Consider the following 19,521-nt stretch of genomic DNA (forward strand, 5'->3'; position numbering starts at 1 on the left):
TATATTAAACTACACTACACCACACTTATGCTTATACTTATACATACATTACGCTATGCTATACTTATACTGTACTGCGCTACACTGAACCACACTACACTATACGTATACTATACGGGGGCGTCCGTGGCTCAGCTGGTTAGCGCCTAGCGCAGCGTAATGATCCACGAACCTCTCACCAATGCGGTCGCAGTGAGTTCATGTCCAGCTCATGCTGGCTTCCTCTCCGGCCGTACGTGGGAAGGTCTGGCATCAACCTGCGGATGGTCGTGGCTTACCCCCGGGCTCTGCCTGGTTTCCTCCCACCATAATGCTGCCCGCCGTCGTTAACATATACTATACTATATCTTATACTATACTATCGCCTCAGTGAATGTTTGGAGCTTTATAAGTCGCATGCTAGCCATATAACAGGAAGAGAAAAGTAAAACAGATCTGAAAATGTGATGTAACCTTAATGAGTGTGTCAGTAGCTGTAGGTCACAGTTATTGTCAGTTTCGCTGCTTGCTGTGAACAGTTTCTTTCAATGGGACCGATTCCCCGCCTTACCATACCAAGTCCTTTTGTATCCAAGGCTTTTACATATACTCTTAATGGAGGTCAGTTTATTCGCTTTTTTTCACAGATTCTTCTCAGTATCTCAGCGAAGCGCGGTAGTTTAATGTTCTCTCTGTAACTAGATTCATGGTAATAGAGCTTATTTTCATGCAGAAGTCCGTGAAGTGATAATAAACCAAGAAGATCAAATATAACGTCACACGAAACCATATAAATGTTTAACTAACATACAAAGCTCATGTGACGTTTTCATCTCTAAAACGTAGGTCAACAATGCTGGAATAAAACAAGGTAGAAGTAAATTGTTATCGAATTCTATTTGGTCAATAACAGGATCCTTGGTTATAAAGCTTATATACATGCATAAATCTGTAAAATAATAACAAAGAACAAGTATAACATCCCATTAAAGCGCCTAATTCTTTCATTAGCAGTCAAGCGAGTTTCTAAAAAAATGTTTTCTTCTCTAAAACACAAGTAAACAGCAATACTTGAATAATACAAGGCAGAGGTAGAATTGTTAGCCAATTCAGTTTGGTCAGTTGAACTGAATTCAAGATTCATGAAAGCCTATACATACAAAAGTTAAATTTTAGACTGAGGTTAAGAGTATCAAAATGTCAAACAGACAGAGCATCACATCAAAAACAAATCAAATATTAGTAAATGTATGCACATTTTACCATTAAATTGGCGCATCCGTTTGAAAGTCTTGGGTCGACAGCGCCACATGGAGACATTTAATGTCAAAATGTTGCCCTCCGCGGTCCAGCGAAGACACAGAAAAACGGTATTTTACATTAAAATGGCATGTTACTTTAGCTTTATAGCTTGTAAGGCGATAACGGGGAAAACGGAGGACTATGTCATTTTAACGTTAAATTAGCGCGACAACACGTCACCACAATATCTTAAATATCAAATAGCACGTCCTTGTTGGACAAATCAAGCACGACGGCGCAAGGGAACGATGAGCACAGTGGTCTTCTATAAAACAACCCTTCCTGCTAGCCATGTGGCTATACAGGTGCATATAACGTTGTCGGCAGTTAGATGACCGCAGTGCTGTGGTCGATGGCTTTAAAACCCCCGTCTCAATGGCTTCAAGACCAAGTCTGGTGAAAATATACGTAAGGCTATTGACACTTCTTTTGCGAGGTGTTGGCCAGGTGCAAATATAGTGTGGGACGTATATAATGGGTGCTGTCTTCAGCATAGCGTTCCAGTGAAGCAGCGCCATAAACATGTCGCCTTCGTTGCCTGAGGCAGATAACCAAAATAATGTCAAACGTTGCGATGAGTCCAAAACAAATAAAGCACCGTTAGGCCATGACTGTTTAGGTGAGTGTGGTGTAGTTGGTATCGGCGTCGGTGCCTAGCCTGGAGGACCGAATCTTATCGTACTCCTTTTCGGGGACAGTCTCGTAAGGATGCTCCTCATCGGTTATCATATTATAGTACGTCACGGGGTCGGTCCATGGCTCCCTGGTGCGGTTGGGTACGTCAGGGTGGGAGACATCATGGGTAACAGCGGTGTTCTCAGCAGAGGCCGCCGGTCCCTGTGACTGACCAGGCTGACGCCTTTTTCTGAAAGACATCGTATTTCATAAAACTTCAGGATATTGAACATTATTATTTGTATGTCCAAAAATGCATTACATAGGTTTCAAATATAGATTGTTTCATATTTTCATTGGTATAATATCTAAACGTAGTGTGGTACGTTCAGTGATATGGTGGAATATAAATCTGACGTCAGGAGACCTTCAAGATGTACGGCCTCCAATCTAGTGTGCACAGTTTAAACTAGGAGACAATAATTCTCCAGAATTGTTGTGAAATAGATTGAATTGATCATAGAAACTGTAAATTTCACAGTAGAATATCTTTTCAGTAATTTTGTGAACTCACTGATCGACAGAAAAGTCTTGTCGACACACCGACTGGCAGAAAAGTTTTGTCCACCCACCGACCGACGGAAAAGTTTTGTCGACCTACATTCTTATCTTACACAGAAGAATAAAGACATTACAATATGTAATCGACAAGAAAATATAAAACATGAATTTCACCTCGATAATGTGGATTTACGACGAGGATTATCTTCCCCATAATGTCTTTTTCCACAGATGAAATTTTGCATTTCCCTTGCAAAAAATGAGTTATAAACTCACTTTAAGATAATGAAAGAGGGAGGAAACAAAATGAAATGGGAGGGAAAATAAAACCAAAGTAAGAGGACAACGTTAGCTGTGTCATTCTCAAAAAAGCGTTTCTTTCATGTCCAAGTGAATATGGCAACATATATATGTTAATCTGTAAAGTAAACTAAAACATCCTCTAATGTTTTGATAGTAAAACTTATTTCAGCTTCACTAAACCTCAGATTCGGTTACACTGACATTCCTTACCCTGACTGGACAGACAATATTAATGCTCTTACAGGACCATGCTTGTTAATCTTATAGAACAAACGGCTTTAATATCAAACTTACCAACAGCAGTTGCTATTTGTTTCTGTTGACATGCATGCATTTATTTCCAACACCAGTGGCAAAACTGATTATTATATCTGACCACCTAGTCTCAATGATCATGTGTGGAACATAGTGGGGAATAGTGTACCAGAATGGAGATTCAAACGATATGGTTTTGCTCATTTTTATCAAAACAACTCAGCCAAAAAGTACGCTGTTATGAAGATGACTTAGCTGCTATAGTCTATTTATTTCAGAGAGTTGCCTGTATTCAGCTCTGGGCAAAACCAGTCATACACGCTAGCAAAATTGCCTTTAGACAGTAACACGTAACAACCCAAAGTCTACACACCGACACTTAGGATTTATCTTCCCCATAATGTCTTTTTCCACAGATGAAATTTTGCATTTCCCTTGCAAAAAATGAGTTATAAACTCACTTTAAGATAATGAAAGAGGGAGGAAACAAAATGAAATGGGAGGGAAAATAAAACCAAAGTAAGAGGACAACGTTAGCTGTGTCATTCTCAAAAAAGCGTTTCTTTCATGTCCAAGTGAATATGGCAACATATATATGTTAATCTGTAAAGTAAACTAAAACATCCTCTAATGTTTTGATAGTAAAACTTATTTCAGCTTCACTAAACCTCAGATTCGGTTACACTGACATTCCTTACCCTGACTGGACAGACAATATTAATGCTCTTACAGGACCATGCTTGTTAATCTTATAGAACAAACGGCTTTAATATCAAACTTACCAACAGCAGTTGCTATTTGTTTCTGTTGACATGCATGCATTTATTTCCAACACCAGTGGCAAAACTGATTATTATATCTGACCACCTAGTCTCAATGATCATGTGTGGAACATAGTGGGGAATAGTGTACCAGAATGGAGATTCAAACGATATGGTTTTGCTCATTTTTATCAAAACAACTCAGCCAAAAAGTACGCTGTTATGAAGATGACTTAGCTGCTATAGTCTATTTATTTCAGAGAGTTGCCTGTATTCAGCTCTGGGCAAAACCAGTCATACACGCTAGCAAAATTGCCTTTAGACAGTAACACGTAACAACCCAAAGTCTACACACCGACACTTTGGATTTATATGTTATTACAAGGAAATTACAGTTAGGACACTTTTCTCAAATCTTAATGTTGAACTCTATAAGCTCAGTTTCGACTCATTGCCTTGGGTAACGTCAAAATTATGCAAAAACAAGTTGTATGCTGGACAATGGGCGTGGAGAATAATTTGTTTTGCAATGGCTGTACTAACAAGTGATTAGAATAAACTCCATACAATAACACAGCCTACACTACTATCTCTGCAAATAACTAGATGGCTTTAATTTCCTTATATACACCCCTAAAACTATAATGCCATGAGATCGTATACTACAAGAGAAAAAGTAAAAATGATTTTTTAAGGTTATATTATATTAAAACGTGCGAACGAGTTCAAATATGGCAGTGTCAGAAACAGTAAATTCAACAGTTCAAGAAACTTTTTCTCACCCTCTTTCAAAACATGTTGAATTTTGCCCAATACCCAGCATACTATGGCCACTGGCTTTGGAATAATTATGACGTGGGGTAAATTGGTTCTGGCCGTCGAAACCGATGTTATGGACTTTATTTTGTTTAAATGATTTCCCTCGTTTTTTTCTGAAAACCTTAAAAACATGCAAACAACCACAAAGTGAGAACTGTAAACTTTGCAGTATTAAATGAAACAATATCTCATTAGCATAATACGAATTAACACTTTGGTTTTTCAATCAGTTTCGTGAGGCCCCAATCGCTGTCACTAACCTATGTCACAAAATTTCCCGGCGTGCCCCGGTTGACATCCACCCTCACAGGCGCCGGTCTGAGCGTTACACGGCTGTTCCAAGCAATACTCGTTACACGTTCTGACACAGTTATCTCCCCATAATCCTGGTTGACAAGCTGTAAGAACACGAGTTCAGATAAAAGAGCAATGTATTGGTAACCAGTTATTTGGACAACGTGAATCTCTCCACAATGACGTCATGGTACCAACACGAGCCTTTAAATTGAGTAAAATCCAAGCTTTAATCATATAGGTTTGTAAAGATAAACGTTTACACGGTAACCTCCCCATCACCCTGGTTATATTACCTGTGTCACAGAGTTCCCTGTTTAAGCCTTTAAATAGATAAGTTCCAATTACAAAAGGGCGATAAAATAAGTTACCTGTACGTCATGGACAACGGGCTGGTATTTCAAAAGCCTTGTGTCCTGTATGCAATCAAGAGAGACGGAAATGCGAATGTTGGTGTACCTACTTCGGCAGTACATACCGGCTTATTGTACAAAACATTGCGTGGTATCAGCTCCCTATTTGCATTTATTACTCAAAACTCTGTCAGTCTTATAGTTTCATCAGCTGGGACATTTCCAAGAAAAAGGGCAAGAAAAAGACCGCCATTTCTGAGCCAATGTCACATTCTAGACAAATCATACTTTCCCATTTTCTAATCTTCTGCACAAAGCCTGAATCCACTGTTTCCTGTTTTGAGGACATAAGCCGAACCCATTTTCCTTTACCCACTGTGTTAGGAACGTGGGATCCATTGGTGATAATCCACTCACCAACTGTCACAAACGTATCGCCACATTGATGATTAAACCGCGCAACTTTCCGAAAGAAATTTAACTTTCTCGAATTCACAGATCTCTACAATTCAAACGAATTGTAAACTATTATGGCATATACCTACCTTCTTTACAGAGGTCACCCACCTGGGCAGTCTGGGGATGTACGACATAATGCAAAGTACACTAGCTGGATTAATATTACACGAAATGTAAACGTAAATGTGAACTAAATTATGTACGCTTAGTTTGTCTGATAAATGGCAGACACAGGGCATTGTGTCTTTCTGTGTTGACGGGTTTCCCAGGGAAATTCTTTCTAAACCCCAAAATCACAAATAAAGAACACTGGACTTTAAGGACTAACTGTCAAATTCTAAAGATCATCCAAATTTTCTTAAAACTTAACCTTAAAACGCAATATTCTTCTCAATCTTACACGCTTCACCTGAGAAAGATTAACACAGCTTCCTACGGGAGTAACACGAATAGACATTTCTTTACCCTAAATCATGGCTACCTCCATACCTAAATCGAGTTAGAACCAGTGATTTACGTTCACAACGAGGTCCTGTATATCCTATGGCACAGCGAGGATTCTCCAAGGGACAGTCTCCACTTACCCCGTCACAGACAGCTCTGCCATGACACTGACCACAGGTCTCCTTACAGTCAGGACCCCATGTATACGAGCTGCAGTCTGGTCGTGAGACGAATGTATAACACGTTCATCTTATACTTATATTCAATCAAAAAGCAGCATTATATAATTGTACTGAATCTAAGTTATAAATTTTAGCGGAGAGTGTATAACAGTTATAGACCCACTATAAATCACTCCCGTCTGTCATGGGCTCGCAGTCACAGAAAGCGGACAATATGGAAAACGGGTACATCCGGGGCAAAGTAACCTCAGTATGTAAATTTAGGTTTCACTACATATACAGGTATCCACATCCCCTGTTACAGCTTTGTTATGGAGCCTCTCAAGCGAAAGCATGATGTGATGAGACGATGGCATTAAGTGATGGCACGATGGCACGAAGTTATGACTAGCATAGTACCATCGCAGTCATCGCGTAATGCCGTTGTCTCATCGGCCTTAAGATAACGTTGTGCATTATGGTACATACATTTTATTACTTTAGTTTATATATAGTCTAACTGAATTTTCCTTGCAATAATGTAAACGTGCAATATATATTATGGTGTTACAAAAAATTTACACTATCATCACTGCAATATTTTTGTGCAATTCTGCATCAGTCACATCAATCAAGTGCACAAATCTGTAGACTAGTCATATCCCATTAATTTCTTATCTCTGCTACTCTTCAATTAAGACCTGAATAACCTGTGCATATTTTAAGTTTACCTGTTATTTGTATGTCTACCAATTGGTTTTATAGTGTTCCCACTCATGTTGTTGTTTTGTTTTAGTTTGATTCATTAAAATGAATGCAACACTAACAATTTTTTATCTGTCTGTTTGTGTTCGGTGAAGACAAAATATATTTTGTAAAATGGATGACATTTTGCAAAATGATTTGGTACGACAGGGACAGAATCTATTGTAAGGGTACTTGTATCGGAGAGCAAAGATGAGAAACAGCTGGCTTGTCAGTCTGGTACTTGGCAAGAGGACATATTTCACCTGTTACGTGTGACAATTTAGTAGCTACCACACTGTCGTCGCTGCCTTGGTTTTACCCTCTATGTTGCACTTCCTTAATTATATTGTATTCCTGTATAAAGCAAGATTCTGCGTTTCCGCTAGGCGTGGTCCCTTTGCATTGTTTAAATGTTAGCGTGTGTTAAATTAGATGACAACACAGTACTTTGACTACCGGTAATTCTAAACCATGACGTCAATTTACACAATTGCATTGTTTTACTTAATTCTTTTAAGACATTGGGATTGCGGACCTGTAATGTGCTACTATTTAAAAAAGAACCGCGATGCTCGGCTTTCCAAACTGCCTATAGATAGTTCAATGTCCCCAGAATCCGTTTCGATCGTTTAAACGTCGAAAATCGAAGAAAAACGGTAGATTTTGGTGATCAGACATCAGAAAATCTAACCCAACCACGGCTGAGCCACCTTTGTGATGTAGGCATCTTTTTGCGTACAACACAGACAATCGCCATATTTTTACAGCTAATTTCGATATTATTCCATCCCAATGTATGAATTGTAAGTGGAGTAACACGCAGGATACTGTAAAGTTACATGCCACAGAAAATGCCACAGGGTGATCATCGTAAAAATCCTTTGATCACGGAGGACTCGATCGCTCGTAGTCGTACATGTATGTGACTTGCTAATTCTCCCATGCTATGCAAAAATAAAAGGCCGAAGGATGAGGCTTATATCGCCCTCCCCAAAAAACAAATGAAAAAGAAAAGAAAAGTCGGGATTATCACTCACGGAATGCAGTAGTTGTTTGGTTACTTGCTTGTTTGAAACAGCAGAAAGTGACCCGAACTGTAGGGTGACGCTGGAATTGCCACGAGGCTACAGGGGCGGCCCTCCTGTTCACACCAGACATAGCGGGCGCGGGATACCTTACAGCATGCCGTATCTTGATGCCCGTAACGGGACTCAGATAAAGTTCAAATTGGCATTTTATCAATCACTGTTTCTGTTCAATATAATTCAAGCCTTTTTTTTTGATGGTAAATATTACAGGTAAGCTCTATTGTTACTTTCACCGCTGTTGAGCGACTTTTCCACCTCGTCACTACAACTCACGATCCGCTGGCCCGATATCACAGATCCTCGCGTCGCAGCGGGTATCGCTCGACTTGGCCATAAAAATTTATAGTCTGTGGGCTGTGAAACCATGCCCAATATTCCACGGGTACAACCATGTCCAATTCGTGGGTCACAAATCAGAGCGGAGCGCGTTTGCGTCATTTACGCATGTAAGCGAAAATCTCTCTATGTTATGCTGTACACGTTCTTCAAGGATCTAAAATAAACTCCGGTATCTTTCAAAATATTTGTTGCAATACTGTTTTACTTGTAGACTTTTCAGGGTGCCAGTAAGGAGGTGCACACGTAAGGTAATTATAGAGTAAGTCTATAATTACGATGACTAATCGTGGAAGAACACACGTTGGCCTAATGTATGGATTCGGCAATGCTTTGCAGGGCTATTCAATTCATAATCCTGTCTGGTGCTACTGGCATGACATCACCCGGCCAGGCCTTTGCGTCGAGAAGTCAGGTAGAGGGTCCAAGTTTAATGGAATTTTTTAGACTAGAAATAGCTAAGATAATATTTTTAAAATGCAGCTTACAGACTAACATAACATAAGTAGTGTGCCTTGAGAACATTTAGTGTGAAAATAAAGTAGTTGGGGATCGCCTTTAAGCATTTACATGAACAGTTAGAAAAAAAGTCCAACTGAAGTAAACTGACAAGTATTGAGGGTGTAATTCACCGGTGACCATTTGCTAGCTATCACACTATTGTCGCTTCTCTGATTTTACTCTCTATTCTGTACGTCTTAAATTATATTGTTTCGCTGCATAAACCAGGACTCTGCTGATGGACTAAGCATCGCCGGGGCCTTGCCCCTTTGCTTTGTTTTAAAATTTTGTGTGTTAAATGTAATTGCAATTCATCATTTTTAGTAATTCTAGGCCAGTCCAGTTAATTGCAATTCAAATCGCTTCATTTTTTTAAACCTATAATTCTGTTCAAGCCTGGGCGCTGGAGGGTGTGTAATTTGCTACTATTTAAACATTTTAATGAACAATTAGAATAAAACCCCAACTGAAGTGAACTGACAAGCGGGCGTATTTCATCCCATACATGTGACTGTGTGTCAGCCATCACACTGTCGTGGCTCTTCCGGTTTTGCTCTGTATGCTGTACGTCTTTGCTTATATTTTATATTTGAAAGAGCAGAGTCGTTATATGATGCATGAAGCAACGGGTGATAACAAAATCAGGTCAACATTTACCTGCAAAAATAACCAAAGAATTGAGAAGATACAGGGTATATAAAGCGCGAAATTAGGACGGGATCATGCAAAGAGAAGAAGTTATCAGTTTTCAAACACTTACTTAATGTACAATTGTAACCCTGAAACCCACTCTCACACCTGGGTGATAAATTCGGACATTCACTGGTGTCCTTGTCACAAGCAGTATTAATCCAGCAATGTCCACATCCCTCATCACAGTCTGTACCCCATCGGCCATTCGCACACTCTGGTGAGTAAAAAACACAATGATATTGTTAATTTCATATTTCTTAAAGTGAAAATCACATTCACGAATACAATCAAGCTAAAGGACACATTTTAAATATAGTGCATAAAAAATTTAGAGTGCAGGAAATCTTATATCTCAATCACTGAGATTAGCGTCGTATAGAAGACACATATGTCTTGAATATAATTATAATAATTAATACATCGTGTCAATATTATATATAGTATTTCTCAACAATAGTAATTACAACATAATTTTCTCATAATAAATGAAAGTTTCAAGTAGAGTAAAAATATTGTTTACTTTGAAAAGAAGGTTTTATAAGGGTTTTACAGTTTTTCCTGGTATAAACACATACTGAATATGAACGGCGAAACATACGACATACACATAACTTAAGTCCAGACGAAAATATAATTCAGCTAACCTATATCTGTCTACGTGTGACAGCAAATCTATCGTCCGACACAACATAGAGCACGATGGATGACAATCGTATGTTTTCACAGAAACTGTTCAGTAATTACGCTAAAACAAACTTTCTCGGCCTTTACAAGAGTAAGTACATCTACATTGTGAAGTTTGCAGATTTGAGTACTTGACTGCCGCTTACTTTCACACCGAAGTCCATGGTCATCACATTGAAAGCAGTGGGTGTCTGTCACACATTCCTTGTCACACATCACTCCATACCAGCCCTCGGAACAAACTGTAACAGTGGAATAATAATAATAAACTATCGCAAGATAGTAAAAAGAATCGTATGATTATTAAAACCATCAAAACTACGTAAAGATCATCAGATATTGTAAAAAAACTGTTAAATAATCATGAGAATGATCAGAAAATGGAGTATGTGGATTTAAAGGTCTGGTGAAGAGTTCCAGCAAATCAAAGTTTGATGAGCGATTAGTCTTGCTTACCAAACAGACGTACTTCACAAAGTGTCAAAAATGACCCCAGCGGTAAACTTATCCGGACCGTGTTTCCTGTTCTCGGCTTACTGTCGTTACATCTACCGTTGATGATGTTCCCAGGACCGTAGTCACTGTCTGTCGTGTCTGTATAACATGTACTGTAGCTCTGATTGTTGGTTCCCACACTCAGAGTAAAGCCGTTCAGTCGGCGACCGCCTGGAATGTATGTACAAGTAACATACATTACCGGACTGTGTTCGTGTGAGATAAATTCATTTAGCTGACAACATAAATAAGGACGTCGAACTTCCGGTTAACCTAAAAGGTCTCATCTTGAGACTACTATGGCCAAAAAGTGTCAACTGCTCAAGATTCTAAAGTTTATCTGCAATGAACCCCATTGACTTCCTTTGCCTTATATGACGTACAGTCATCAGTACTGGCTTCTTTTCTTTGGAGTTTACCGCATACTTGATACAGGAGAGAGGAAACATCCTATCAATAACGCATATACACGTATCAGCGATGTTCGGCTGTGTGCTTTCAGTTTCTCATGGCTTTTGTTGAAAGTAAATAGATGCTCGTTGAAGGGAAACGTTTCTTTGACACCTGTAAGATACTTTCCTCCACAATTATTAGTTACAAGCATTGCTATATTGTATTTTTATATTTTTTGTTGAAGTAACGCAAGGAAAAATTTATCTCATGCATCGATTTATAATCAATTATAAATGTTATCGGTGAAAAAAACCTACCGGTACGTGTATCAAAACGTACCGGAACGTATATTGGTTTTTATTAACTTCTACTACGAAGTCATAAGCTTCTTCGCATTGCATTAGCCACTATTTTCACATTATCACACTCGATATGAGAATAAGGAAACAGTTATTGTTTAAATTTATACTCATCTAGAAAACAAACATCCCGATGATCCACAATACTGTTCACAATAATTCATGTTACATATACACGTGTAAAACTGTAACTCGAAACCAATCACATTCCATACCTGCAGGCCCGAAACATAATCAGGAACAACTTGTGATAGTCACGTGACATCTGTGATCAGACTTGGGGAATCTTCATTGCGTAAAACCAATTGAGAATTGAATCACGTAACTGGATCACTTAACACAGACCCACAGGCCCTTGTATCAATTTAGATCACACCTAAGACACAGGTTTACTGCAAACACTGTCGTGCCCCGGCTACAGCGGGTTTGCCATGCAACGAAAACAGTATCATACGTGACCCACATGTATCTTACGGGTCTGTCATTGCATATTAAAGTAGAGCATGATCATTTCGAATTTTATTACGAGCTCAATTGTAAGGAAAGCCCTATTTACGTCCAACACGTATTAGCAATATTCCAAATGGGTACAATCACTTACATGATTTGGGTCCGTTACCACAATCTCCGACCCTGTTGTAAATCTGAAATGTGTAAATACTGTACGTCCTGTTCAGTATTACCCCCCACGAGACTGGTGAAGCAAGCTTGGTGTGTGTACAAGGTGTGCTCTCCAGAGTATGACCCACTTTACCGTCCACGGCGAATTCCGATGTGTAGAACCGCTTAGTGTCATTATAGTCAGATGATTGGTACGTCATCTGGTGCAGCGCCACATTACCTACGAAGTCAAATTGGTGCATTTTCTGATTTAATATTGCACATCAACTCGTAGACTATAAACATCATGTACATGTAAGTAAGAATCACCAAATGTAAAAGGGATTATCGTGATCTGCTTTCATTGGATCTGTATTAAGGTATTTAATGGACATGTTCTGAAGAACACGTGGCGTTTTCTTCAGACCTGTCCACGAGATCACAGAATGACTCACTCACTACACCGATATAATATGGACAGATTGGGAATTTTTTTAGATAGAAACAATTGACAAATGTACAAGATCTGCCTTCTCAAAATAGGAATGAAAATCTAACACAAACTGTAAAACAGCAACTGTTTACCATATTTATAGACTGCTTTAGTTTTCACATAAACCTAAAATGGAGATTGAGCATTATGTCCAGGATTGAGAGAAGATAGCTCTTTCTGATCTCGTGCCCAGCAAAAGATCGATTTCGTAAAAACACTACATGGAGTTTGAACGAGTAAGAATGGGTTCTAAAGTTTTCTCGTATTTCCGTATATCATTCACCATATACATGGGCCTCTGTACAAACCCACCTTCATGCATGCCAAGTGAGACCCAACTTTTACATCCAAATCTCACACAAAAATGACACTTGTCGTATACAAGAATATTTCACTTGTACGACGGCGGCCATCATTATGGCGGGAATAAAGGGGACAGAGCCTGGGGGAAACTCACCACATCCCCTGTTGCTGGCAGATCTTCCCACGTACAGCCGCATTCAATATAGAATGTTTTCAGTACATGTAGGAATGAATGAGTTCAGAAAACGGCCCTCTACTTCGCGCGAAAAACGTCTGTATCTCATCACAACCCTCCACAAATTTTGATTGCAAAAAAGTTACTAGAGTGACTGTTAAATGGTTAACTTTTGAAAAAATAACTGTGTTGTGGCTGGCTTTTTGACATCTAAAGGGTAGGTATGACTTCATTTAAGTGAAACTTTCACACCCACGTCGAAAATTTCATCTTTATAATCAATAAGGTAACAAGTGATTCATAGAGAAATAGCCAAAATGACCACTGGTTGTTTGTTTTCCCTTGTTACACGTTACTGTTTGGCCTTAATTATTACTTTGAAACAATGGACTGATACTGGGGATAGTCTCCATGTGGCAAACAGAATTATATATTTGAAGAACAAGACTTTGTGAAATCTGAGAGTAGTCTTGCTTTCATTTACATAGTTCAAACTCGTACCTTTACTATTTATAGTGTTAGCATGCTTTTAAAATTATCTGGAACGATAAGGTGGAGAATCGGCACCAGAGATGTACGATCTCTGTGCAAATTTCTCAGTGCACTGGTATAAATAGCTGTTGGAAGCACCCATTAATTGATTTTTTTTGATTGATTTTTTATTCACCTCGATGGAATAGATTACACTCATGAATAAATAAACGAATGGTGGGAATAAGCTTGTTTTATTCCGTAACAATGTAAACAGATGTACTTAAATAGGAAAACATAGTAGACGTGATATATAATAGTAGACATGTAGAGTATTAAATTATTTTAAAAGTATAATAATGCGTCATGCTAATGTAATAACGTATGTGCAACATACCAAACAAGTAGAAACTAAATTTACAATAATTATTTTTTTGCCTCAGATTTACATAGAAAGGTTGGACGAACTAGCCGTAGGTTTGTTGGTAATTTGTTCCATTTCCGTGGGCATGATATATATATGGCATAATAAGATAAATTGCTCCGATATATCGGCCCATAAAAATCCATAAAAGGTCGACCTCTGGTATTGTATTTATGGGTGTGGTCCATTTTGGTCAAATCAAATGAGTTTCTCTGTGGGATACATCCTTGATTAAAGAATTTATGTGACTGTAATAAAGTTGAATACAGTAAGTGATAGAATTTCAAAATGGCGGAAAAGAGGTGCGCTATGTTGAAGTCTTTTGGATAGAGTAACGGTGCTTGATTTTGCAAACGCTGGATAGGCTAGAGATGAGAGATGTAAGTGTTACCCCATATGATATTTCCACAGGAAAAAGAAAGGTTGATGACTGATTAATAGAGGATAAGGAGAGTTTTCGTATTGACGACATTTTTATATGGTTAAGTATCCCTATGTTACAGGATGCTTTTGTACAGAGAGAATCAATATGTGTTGTCCAACGCGGCTTATTGTTAAAAAAATGCCTAAGAATCTAAATTTCTGAGTTTTTCTAAATTATTATTCAAAATGGGTAAAAACTGGTAATGCATCTGTTTTTTTCTTAGTCAGGGGTAGAATAAAATGTATTTTGTTTTGTTAATGTTTAAAGACAGACGATTTGCACAAAAGCCAGGTATTGAGTTTCTCCTGTTTATGAGACATTGCTTTTATAACGGTTGTAGTGTCTTTGGCAGAGAGGATCAGATGAAGAAGGTTAGTCGATTCTGAAATGTCATTTAAGTACAAAAGAAAGAGGAGATATCCAAGAATAGAACCCTGTTGTACACCAAATGTTAAATATTTTAGTTTAGAGAGTGTATTATGAAATTATACACGATGAAATCTGTTTGATAAATAACTCTTGGGCCAATCATTACAAACACTCTTAAAGCCGTAAAGTTCTGATTTCTTAAGTAAAATATCGTGATTAACGGTGTCAAAGTGTTAGGATAAATCAAGAAAGGTGATAATAGAATACTTTTTATCTTCCCTGGCAGAATTAAGTTTATTGTAAAAGGAACAAGCCGTGGAATATTTTACTAAAGCCTGTAAGCACTGATATCGGCCTATAATGTACGAATTTGTCAGGTTTTCCAGTTTGGATATGGGCATATTTGGTATATTGAAATTTTCTCAGCCTTTAAGCAGTTTGGTATACACCCTGACGAGAAAGTTTATTATATGTGAAAAGGGAGTACTTATATTGTCGGAACTAGATTTTAAATTTTGACGGGAATTCCATCTGACGGGTTTTAAGACCTGCAATGACGATTTTTCGTCAGAGAACGCGATGATTGGAAAGGAAAAATTTCTGACTACAGGGCCTTCCAGACAGTCTTAAAAATTTTCTCGTTCTTGTGGAATTTAGAATCCAGTTTTAAATGACTAAAAATATTCATTAACTTTGTTGGCGATTACACTATTGTCGGTTATATCTGTATCATTTATTGATTAATTCATCTTTTGTTTTCCAGGTACTTTTTGTGTCATGATTATATTTCTTGAATTTCTTTTCTCTCTGAACCCTTACCGGCTTTGTAGTCTGTGGACTGAAAAATAATTAGATTTCATGACTTCAAAAAAAACACTTTAGATGGGCGGCGATGATTAAATTTGAAAAGATCTATATCGAAGTCACCCATAATATTTTTTTTGGTTTTCCTTTTGAAGAATGATTGGAATAGATAACATATGCTTATTGAACTCTTCCAAGTATTTGTCCGGTGGTCGACAGACAATGTTGGACAGATAATTTTTATTGAGAATTTTTGCCTCTACAAAAAGAGATTCATAGCAGCCAGTGTTATCAAGAAAACACAGATCTTCCGTGAAGAAAGCAGATGCTATGTTAGAATTAACATACAGCATAAGCTCTCCACCTTTACGATTTTTCCTTTGCACAGAAAAGCTTCTGTGTCCAGGAATATCGAATAGGGAACTAGATATAGAGGACAACATTCAGAAAATCCCAGAACAGAGAAGAGATAATGTAAATTGTGAATAAAGCTCGATATCTCTTATCGTTAAGTTATATAATCATAGAAGAGATGGCTGCTTAGTAATAATAGCCCGCCAAAAATCTACTCTCGATCAAAGCCGCCAATTTCGGGGTCAAACGATGTTTTCAATTAAACGTATGAAGAAAGACGTTTACCAAACAAAATATTTTTACTGAAATGCTCACGTATGAATTTGCACGTGCTGTCAAAGTCTCGTGTTGGTTAACCTTTGTCTTTACATGTAAAACATTAACTTTATAAAGTAATCAGTTTTGTCATGTTTTTGGCAAATTGAAAATACTTGTTTTGTCGACGTCTGAAGTCTTCGTGGTACAGTGAACTAACGAAGTCACTTTGGAAACCACGTAGGACTTGAAAAACACTTCCAATCTTAGTGGCCCATTTCTCCTTTTTGACTAGAAGCATTTTTTGTGAGGCTAAAGATATAAGCCAACTTGTATCAAGTACGCGTTTTTATGAATAATAAGCAGTAGTTGTTAAGGTATGCTAATACTTAACATGTGGTAACAAAACTGAAAAGGTATTTTAGTAACTAGAGCATACAGACTACCATGTTTCGATTGTATGACCTAAACACGGATATATACTCGGTTCATTGCCAGGTTTACAAGGGTCATAAGTCGCACATTTGTCATATAACAGGAAAAAAGGATCAATACAGAACTAAAAATAGAAGTGGCCTTATGAATGTGTCAACTGTGGTCAGTTTCTCCTTTTGAGGTGTAGAGTTCCTTGGACTGACTCCGATTCGACGCCTTAACATACCATAATATACAATGTGGTCTAACTATAAATTTTCATTAATTTAAGGAAATTTATTATCCATTATAAGCTGTAACACGTGTACTGAAGAGGCTGATATTTCGTGAAAGGTAGCTATTTAGGAAACTCCAAAATGATAGCAAACATTCTATTGGATTTGCGATGATCTAGTTTTACCAAAACTCTCCGGTACAGTCCCTTTAAGGTTCTTTTGTCTGTAGCAAGACCAACGTCTTATTCGAACCAGCCATCTTGAGCCCCTCAGCATTATTAGTAGGCCATACTCACGTCTCTGACAGGTAGGTCCGTCCCAGCCAGCGGAACAGTTCCCGACACAGCCTTTCTGACTGTCACAGTTCTCGGCACAGTTACAGTTATACCGACAGCCTGCTCCTGAACGCCCAAACCGACATGACTGTCCATCAGCTGAGAGGTAGGAAACAAAATAGGTGAATAGGACCAGGTTTTACAGCAAGGTAAACTGAATTAGCGGAAAGTATTGCAATGGTATAAAAGATATTTTCGCATTCATGCCATTTCCGAGTTACCATTTTATAACTAAACCACTTATTGCTAATTACATGTGAATTCGATTGTTACATACATTAAATAAATCCACATACCTTTTACAGCAAGCAGCATCAAAATGGTGAAGATGAGAAACATTTGCGTCATCATAAACGTACTCCGGATGATTCACAGAAGGAGAGATTCAGTCAAGTTGTTGTCACCGATCTGTCCAACACAGGCTGTGCTGTCTACACCAACCTTTATTAAGCCCAAATCCCTGCGTATTAAGATGGTTGGTTTTAATAAAACCCATTCAGGAAGTGATCATCTATACTCTTGGTAAACTAAAGCCAGATATTCAAACTGTGGGCTAGCTCACACCACACATTCTGTGCAGGTAAGTCTGGTTAGCCTCTAGTCTTTTGTGTTATATGTGTCACACCATTTGCTCTCTTTATGGGTGTCATGAATCGTTTTATTTGTGAGCCTGAATCTGCTTATATGTCTATACACAAAACATGTTATGAAATGTCTCAGCTATGCTTTGGTTCAGTGTTAGCTTTTATTTGTCGTCTACGTATCTGCACCCCAGGGAACATTTTGAAATCTCTATATTCTCAGCTTGAGATCTCTTGCTCAAAAATCGGACATTTTAAAACTGATTTTCATTTAAAAAATAAATGGAGATGTATTTAAAGTACGTGGAACTATATTTTGGTATCATCACACAATCTCTATATGGATAATAACTTCTGATTTATTTCATTGCAACGTTATATTTTGTATACTCTGCCTGGCTTGGCACTCAGCACAGAGAGGCTAGAGCAAGAAAACAGGACTGGACCAGTGATAGTATAATGTGACTAGGTGGGGTGTCATGTCTGGTTTCCATGGGTATGATACTTAAGTGGCGGCAACGCTTTGGCGGCATGGATACAGTATTTCTACGTACACTTTAGAACTCGTCGTCATTTGACTGAAAAATTGTTACGTATGACCTTAAACCCCAAGCATACATGTACGCACATACATACACGCATACATACATTTTATTCCAAACGTTTAATTCTATAAGGTACTATAAGGTACTACCTGTATATTCCTACCGGTACAGACAGCAAAGTAAAACGTCTTGTAGCTAACATGTCAAGATTACAAATCTTGAAAAAATTTGGAAACAACAGTCATGCTAGGCAGTAGTCTTTTTGATGATTTGATAATTAATGTTCTGATTTACTTTAACACTGTATCGAGATATGCCTTACTTATGTGTGGAGGAAATAGGTCATAGCCTGACAGAGAGACCCATGTGCATCGGTGAAATACCATCCCTTTAGTAGGACCTGCGACTTTACAAACCCACTCACCCCACACGTTTAACCAGATCTCTCTGTTACAATTTTCTAGCTAAGAAATGTCAATTCTTTAGTGGGTCACCCTTTCCTCGTGGGTTATGAATTATTATATGCTATTTTCTCTTCTCTACATAAGTTTGTCTTTATAATTCAGTGAAATATTCCTAAGTAGGACGTAAACACGTATGATACAAATAAATGTATAAATTAATAAATAAAGAAAACTCTATTCATAACTATCCTGTTTGGATGAACGGAATTGTAACTCCTGTGACCCGAACACAAAGAAGTTAGTGCTCATAAGGTAGCGCAAGTTAGATAATTTAATTTCAGTGATCCACTTTATATCAAATGCCCCAGCCGTACGTGGGGAGGTCTGACAGCAACCTGCGGAAAACAATTAATGATTTCTAGTCAGAATGAATGCAATCCGCTCCTATTATTAGTTGTATTTTTTTTTGCCGTTAGTGGTAGTCATTTTGTGTGGGCTGTTCCTTTTTTGTTTTGCTTGTTGGCTGGTATTATTTTGTAGCAAAGGATTTGGTTTCATTCGACTCTTTTACCAATTTTATTGTCAGACATGGGGTTTTCAGTATGGAGACTATTTATGGTGATGGGTGACGCCATGTATAGCTGAAGTATTTTTCATGTGCATTGTGAAGCTCAGTAGACGATGTGTGTAGGGTTTGTGAACATTATGAACTTCCATCTCCTCTTCTACTAT

At 38.0% G+C, this 19,521-nt stretch overlaps 1 protein-coding gene across 2 annotated transcripts; it reads right to left on the reverse strand.

Moving 5' to 3' along the window:
* Positions 1-4,841: 4,841 nt before the first annotated feature.
* LOC135469948 (multiple epidermal growth factor-like domains protein 10) lies at positions 4,842-17,790 on the reverse strand. Of its 2 annotated transcripts, none has more exons than XM_064748608.1 (7): positions 17,556-17,790; positions 17,221-17,358; positions 12,204-12,443; positions 10,812-11,021; positions 10,502-10,597; positions 9,739-9,885; positions 4,842-4,993 (listed from the first exon to the last, which is right to left on the reverse strand). In XM_064748608.1, the coding sequence occupies exons 1-7, from the start codon at positions 17,608-17,610 to the stop codon at positions 4,851-4,853; spliced, it is 1,029 nt and encodes a 342-aa protein (XP_064604678.1). In that variant the 5' UTR covers positions 17,611-17,790; the 3' UTR covers positions 4,842-4,850. The 2 variants fall into 2 exon arrangements, with proteins under 2 accessions (XP_064604678.1, XP_064604677.1); XM_064748607.1 differs by lacking the exon at positions 4,842-4,993 and adding an exon at positions 5,974-6,362.
* Positions 17,791-19,521: the final 1,731 nt, after the last annotated feature.

The sequence above is a fragment of the Liolophura sinensis genome, chromosome 7 (genome assembly GCF_032854445.1).
Source record: "Liolophura sinensis isolate JHLJ2023 chromosome 7, CUHK_Ljap_v2, whole genome shotgun sequence".
Taxonomy (NCBI): domain Eukaryota; kingdom Metazoa; phylum Mollusca; class Polyplacophora; order Chitonida; family Chitonidae; genus Liolophura; species Liolophura sinensis.

Bases quoted from the DNA above. Each gene is read 5' to 3' on its own strand.
- LOC135469948 (XM_064748607.1), bottom strand. From the start codon at position 17,610: ATGATGACGCAAATGTTTCTCATCTTCACCATTTTGATGCTGCTTGCT. The intron at 12,444-17,220 runs GTGAGTATGGCC...TTGACTTCGTAG, and splicing joins CGGACCTACCTGTCAGAGAC to GTAATGTGGCGCTGCACCAG. The intron at 10,598-10,811 runs GTAAGCAAGACT...CCACTGTTACAG, and splicing joins TTGTGAAGTACGTCTGTTTG to TTTGTTCCGAGGGCTGGTAT.